Here is a 6623-nt window from a genome sequence, read left to right on the forward strand (position 1 = left end):
CAGTTCGACCTAGTTCAGTTGTCCCTGTATTCCTAAATGCTGCTTTGGGTGTAAGAATCCCCTCTGAGCCATAAGACACCTATGTTGATTATTTCATCTGTTTAGCACTAGGCTAAGACTTAGGTATTTTTTTCTTTTAAACTTCTTTATGCTGGAAATTAAAGACCTTCTACCCAGTGTCCTCTTAGCATTAATACCATCATCAGTTGGTAGAAATTATTATAATGCTCAATTGTAACATTGGAATACCTGCCATTGTCCCTTGTTATTTTTTTCTTGCAGAATGTGTATAAAGATGACTTGAATTGGTTGAAAGGCATTGGTTGCTATGTTTGGGATACACCCCAGATCCTCCATGCCAAGAAATCATATGACCTCCAGAGTCAGGTGAGCCAATCTCGCTGGAAGGACTGGCACTCTCAGGTCATGGGAAGCCACTGTGGTGTCAATGCCTGCTGACCAGGCTGTGTCTGCTCAGTCGGAGGAAGAGCATGATCTCAGGGAACTGAAGGCCCCCTTCCCTGCTGCAATCAAACGTCTCCTGGTGGCCTGCTTGGCGCTGGACCCTCTCAGCATGAGTCTCTGCTGTTGTTGAAGGCAGTGCTCATTTAAAGCAGAAAGTTATGTGGGAGATGTTCGTAGTGAGTTCCTTTAATGCATCTGTGCCTTAACTGACCAGGTTAGCTGTCAGAGAATAGGATGTTCAAGTGTACGTTGTCTACAAGTAGATGAGTTTTAAAGGAAAAAAAAAATCAACTATCTGTGGAAAATTTCCCAGTACATGGGTCATCTCTGATGGGGTAAATCTAACAGAAGGCTGAAAGCGAAGAGCTACTGTGAGGGTGGAATATAGGCATGGAAAAGGCAACGTAGTGAGGAAGGGGGCCTGGCAAAGAGCCAGACCCCACGTGTGGTCAAGAGAAACTATTCACGTTAGCAGCCATCCAAAGTCAGCAGGACTGTCGAACGGCAGCCTCTTTGCCAGGATTAAAGCTAGAACCCCAGAAATACAGGCGCATCTACGTTGGCACAAAACAGTTCAAGCTTTTGACAACCTGTATTTCACCATGTTTGATGACTTTTGTTTTTCTTCACAGCTACAATACACGGCAGCAGGTAAAGAAAATCTACAAAACTATAACCTGGTCACTGACACGCCAGTTTACGTGACTGCTCTTCAAAGTGGCATCAATGCCAGCGAGGTGCGTCCCCCGGTACCTCTCTTCTAAGGACAAGCTGTTCCTTGTCTTTATATATTTGCCAACAACAGACATGAATAACACATTCTTTCCTGTCTGTAGGTGAAATATAAAGAAAATTATCATCAGATCAAGGACAAATACACCACAGTTCTAGAAACGGTGGATTATGACAGAACCAAGAATCTGAAGAGTCTTTACAGCAGTGTGAGTTGAGCTTTTTCCTTTGCACATGAGCCTCCTTTCCCCTTTCAGAGACAATGGGAAAGTAAGTAGGATAAGTGCCCACCCTCAAAGGTTTTTCCAGTGTTTCCCTGAACCTTTAAATTCCTGTTGTATCTCATAAAAATCTTTGTATGGGGGCCAACAGGTGGCATGGTGGTTAAGATGTTGGACTCCCACATGGCCAACTGTGGTTTGAGTCCTTGACCTGGCAGCTTGCTTTCTCACTTCTTCTCTCTCTCTCTGTCTGTCTCTCTCTCTCTCTGATAAAATTTTTAAATTATAGTAATAAATAAAATATTTTTTAAAAAATCTTTACATGTCCAGTTAAATAAGCTCCAAAGTGAAGAGTAGTGCTTGGGTTTGGCAAGGATTATCTGAGAGGGACAGATATTCCCATATTCCCATAATCACAATAAGATTTTTAACCCATACAGAACCTGTACAAGGAGGCGTGGGACAGAGTAAAAGCCACCAGCTACATCCTGCCTTCCAGCACCTTGTCCCTGACACATGCCAAGAACCAGAAGCACCTGGCCAGCCACGTAAGTCAAGGCAAACACGGCAGCCCTCTCACCCTCCTTTGCCCTTCCTTGCTCTCCACTCTTGGAACTTTTCTGACTAATTCGTGTGTGGACCATAAGCACTCCGCTTACTCCCACAGGGATGGGGTGGCAGCAAGTACAGTACTTGCAGGTGTTCAGTTATCAGAGTCTGAATTCATGGCCTCCTCCTGAGGGCCCTGCAGTCCAGAGAGGATCACACACACCTGGAAGGACACAGGTGGCTGCCTGCTGCAGAAGGCTTGGGCAGATAGTCTCTGTTTTAACCAGAAATGAGGGTAGAAGACAGAGATACCATATAAAATAAACTATTTTCCAATGGAATTATGTGGGCTTTGGGCAAAAGTAAACCAGTGATATATGATTATTACAGTATCTACAATTAAGTGGTTAAATGGTAGATTCTTATTTTTATAATACCAAAATAAAAACTTTGGAAATCTTTCCAAATTCTACTTTTCCAAGGTTTGCATTTTCTTTGGTATAGATATGTTATTAAAAAAACAAACAAACAAACAAACAAAAAAACTTCAGGGAACCAGCAGGTGGCATGATGGTTAAGGCACTGGACACTCCCACATGGTTGACCACGGCTTGAGTCCTGGACCCAGCGAATTTGCTTTCTCTCCCTCTCCCTCTTTCTCTCTCTCTCCCTCCCTCTCTCTCTCTCTCTCTCTCTGTATGTGTGTGTGTGTGTGTGTGTCTGGTCAAATTAAAATAAAATGAATGAATGAATAAAATTAAATGAAAATAATTCTTTAAAAAGAGATTCAAAAAAATCAAACAAATATGCCCTAAATCACATGAGCTGTTTAAATATAATATAAGATCTTTTTTTTTTTTTTTGGAGAGGTTTTTGCTATAGGGCGTGTGTGCTTGTCGCCAGACAGACAGAGAGACAGAAAGCGAGAAATCACCCCCCAGGGGAGATGGTCACGCCACAATCCCTTCTCCTCCATTCTCCTCTCGGGATCTTGGGCACACATGCACACGCGCCCAGCGTGAGTTTTAAGCCACCGGGTCCGGGACGCGAACCACAGTCAACTACGTGGGAGTCCAGCGAAATAGCCATTACGCTAACTGCTAGTTCCCAATATAAGATCATAGGACTTTTAATGTTTAATATTTCAAGTAAAATCTTCTACTGAAAATTTCCTATAACCCTCATTGCCACTGTCAAATGTTCAGTTCCCTTTTTGCAACACTGAAGACTTTTACCTCTTAATTATGAACTTTTTATATAATACTTTAGATGACTACTTCTCAAAGTTTTTTTGGCCATGACCCGCAGTGTGACATACCCTGAAGTTACGTAACTTTTCTTCTGACAGAAATGTATTAGCATGGGTGCTTACTGCTAGCCAGAGATAATACGCTCCAATCATTTCCATTCCATTCTGCTCATTTAAATACTGGTGATCCAGACTGTTGATTTCACTGCTCTCTAATGTGCTTAGAGGTGGATAGGTTAAGTCTTTTTTCTTAAGAAAAAGACCTCAATAGGGGCCAGTAAGTGGTGTGGTGGTTAAAGGCACTGGGCTCTCACATGGCCAGCCATGGTTCAAGTACTAAACCTAATGGTTTGCTTTCTCACGTTTCCTCTCTCTCTCTCTGTCTCTTTCTGATCAAACTGGAAAAAAAATAATATAATAATAATAAAAAAATAAAGTTAAATAAAATAATTCTTTAAAAAAGAAAGAAAAAAACTTCATTAGACAGTACATGGAATTACTGAATTTTGTACCTGGAGGAAAATTTAAGGTCTATGAATTTACCTGGGCCCAGCTCTGGAAGACTATGAACAGATTAACTCAGAGGAGCAATCTTTTCATTTGGGAAGTTTTATAGATAATATTTGTAAAGTCCAAAAAAGGCTTTTTCCTTTGGTCATGAAAAAAGAAAGGCAGAGTTCTTGGCAAGTAGTTTTTGGAACAAGGTAAGATTTAAAAAAAAATAATCTTTAAAAGAAACAATTCCAGCCTTAGTTAAAAAGAAAGTATTTTCGGAAAAAGAGTGCTTTTGAGTGCTATCTTCTTTGTATCTGAGGACCATGTTAGAGGTAAAAAGCTGGAATATTCTATTATGATGGAAACTTCTGTCGGTCTCCAGTCAATGCAGGGCTTTGCTAGAATTCTAGTATGGATACTCTCATCTCCCCCCGCCCTCTTCTTTTTTCTCTAAAGTGAGATGTGGGTCTCTAGGTCATAAGAGATTGTTTCATTACCATGTGCTGGGAGACTGGCCTCAGTCCCTGCCTTATCCCCTAGTTCATACAATCACGGAGCATGACTATATCGACGACATGGCTGAAGAACTAAAAGCTTTCCTGCAGAAGTTGACTGTGCTTCATTTTTGAAAACCTTGTAGAAACTGAAATTCAAGGATTGTGTCTCTTAAGCACTAGGATTTTTAGTTAATGAAAACAAAGAGATCCCTAAGCATGGTTTTAACTTTTCATTTACCATAGTAAGAAGAACAAAGGTATTATCAAAAAAGAATATTTTAAAATGACATCATCTTGGGACCAGCAGGTGACATAATGGTTACATCAATGGACTCCCACATAGTCGACCAGGGTTCAAGTCCAGGACCCAGCAGTTTAAAACTCAAACTGGGCGCATGTGTGTGCATGCCCAAAATCCCAAAAGGAGAATGGAGGAGAAGGGGTTGCAGTGTGGCCATCCCCCTGGGGAGTGATTTCTGACTTTCTGTCTCTCTCTGTTTCTCCAGTGAGCACACATGCCCTATAGCAAAAATCTCTCTAAACAAACAAACAAAATGACATAATCTTTAAAATCAGTTGGTTATAATAGCAGCAAAAGTTCTAGTAGCGGTATAGGTGTTTTAAAATCAGTACTAAAATTCTGTAGTGCTCTATGTTTGAAAATAGTCTGAGATACAGCCTGACTTAGGCCTCATGGAAGCCCTGAGGCAGGTGCTCATGCTATGGCTCTCTATATACAAGGAGTGCACCCAGAGAAGTGGCGTCCCCAAGTCAAAGAAGTCCTAGGATCAGGGCCTTCCCAGTAATTCTTGTTCTTTCAACAATATAAATCCACTATTCTGTAAAACTGAGTTTCTTCCATTCTACTTTACAGATCAAATATCGGGAAGAATATGAAAAATTCAAAGCTCTTTACACCTTACCAAGAAGTGTCGACGATGATCCGAACACGGCACGGTGCCTCCGAGTTGGCAAACTCAACATTGACGTACGTAATCCCCAAGGCCTGACTTCAGACTGAAGTCAAGTGAAATAGCCACGTGTTGTAAAGCAGAACGTTTCTATGAAACAGTGACTGTGCACCTGCAAAGAAGCTGAGCCTTATTTAAATCCATGCAGCTTTTCAAAAAAGAAAATGTTCCCAATGTCTAGCTAGCCGTTAAGGCAGCTGGATCCTACATGAGTGATCGTATGTTAGGTTGTCAGGAAAGCCATGACTCATTTTTGCATAGAAAAATACTTTCCGAACAACCCAATAGCTTAAGTCCTGACCCCCACAGCTTGGGAAATATGCTGGGCACATGTGCTTGTATTCCCAAAATGCTGAGAAAAGGGGAAGATGAAAGAGAAGAGACTGCAGTGTGACCATTCCCCATTGGGGGGGGGGGGCTGTTTTCTCACTTTGCATCTCTCTCTTGGTGTCTCTCTCCAGTGAGCGCATATGCCCTCTGACAAAAGTTTTAAAAAGTCTATAGAAAGTACTGGAAAATTCAGTCCCCACCCTGCCTCCAGCTGCTTGGTGTAAATCGGTTACACTGATTCCTCTGGCATGTACTGCCATGGTGCCTTGGCTTAACTTCCTATATAATGCATTTAATTTGAACTTCACAGCGCCTGTACAGATCAGTGTATGAGAAAAACAAGATGAAGATCCACACTGTGCCTGACATGGTAGAGATGGTTACTGCCAAGGATTCTCAGAAGAAAGTCAGTGAGATCGATTACCGCCTGCACCTCCACGAATGGATTTGCCACCCCGACTTGCAAGTGAACAGTCACGTCAGGAAAGTCACGGATCAGATCAGCGACGTAAGCCCATTGCTCATGAGGGTTCCCCACCCCCTGCTGCCCCAAATACCCACACTGGACACAAGCAGACTCCCTCGTGTCTTCACCCCCGCCCCTTTCCATTATTGCTTTATCATATAGCCGTGGGTCTGCCTGATTTCAGAGCGGTCTCTGGAAGCAGGCCTGCGTGTGCAGTGCTTCCATGGCACCTTGTCCTCACTGCATCTCGCCCTTTGCTTCTCATGCCGCGCACACACACCCTGTGTCTGCAGCATGCCTGCTGTGCAGTGTTGATGCTGTGATCAGCTTTTAATTTTTTTCCTGATCCCCTCTATCTGTTGAAACCCTCTAGATCGTGTACAAGGATGACCTCAACTGGCTGAAAGGCATTGGTTGCTACGTCTGGGACACTCCTGAAATTCTCCATGCCAAACATGCCTATGATCTACGCAATGATGTGAGTCTGCCTTTTTTTGTTTTCTTCTTTGATATATTTCCAACTCTGTGCAGTCTAGGTCAAGGAAGTAGCTCACGTTGTAAAATAGGGACATTGTCATAGACCGGCTGGAGATGAGGGCATGTTGAAGGTGTTGAGCAGGAGAAAGATGCTGAGAACAGAGAAGCCAT

At 42.5% G+C, this 6623-nt stretch overlaps 1 protein-coding gene across 2 annotated transcripts in view; it reads left to right on the forward strand.

Annotated features, from left to right (window-relative positions):
- Nucleotides 1-6623, forward strand: part of NEB (nebulin) — a 234272-nt gene that overhangs the window by 153266 nt on the left and 74383 nt on the right. For both annotated transcript variants that reach the window (XM_027775357.1, XM_006157632.1), the window contains 7 exons: nt 283-387; nt 1098-1202; nt 1302-1406; nt 1859-1966; nt 5083-5196; nt 5820-6017; nt 6349-6453. In XM_027775357.1, the coding sequence (XP_027631158.1) occupies nt 283-387; nt 1098-1202; nt 1302-1406; nt 1859-1966; nt 5083-5196; nt 5820-6017; nt 6349-6453 (840 nt within the window). The remainder of the gene's footprint in view (nt 1-282; nt 388-1097; nt 1203-1301; nt 1407-1858; nt 1967-5082; nt 5197-5819; nt 6018-6348; nt 6454-6623) is intronic.

Source organism: Tupaia chinensis, unplaced genomic scaffold (genome assembly GCF_000334495.1).
Source record: "Tupaia chinensis unplaced genomic scaffold, TupChi_1.0 Scaffold000549_1, whole genome shotgun sequence".
In the NCBI taxonomy this organism is placed as follows: Eukaryota; Metazoa; Chordata; class Mammalia; order Scandentia; family Tupaiidae; genus Tupaia; species Tupaia belangeri.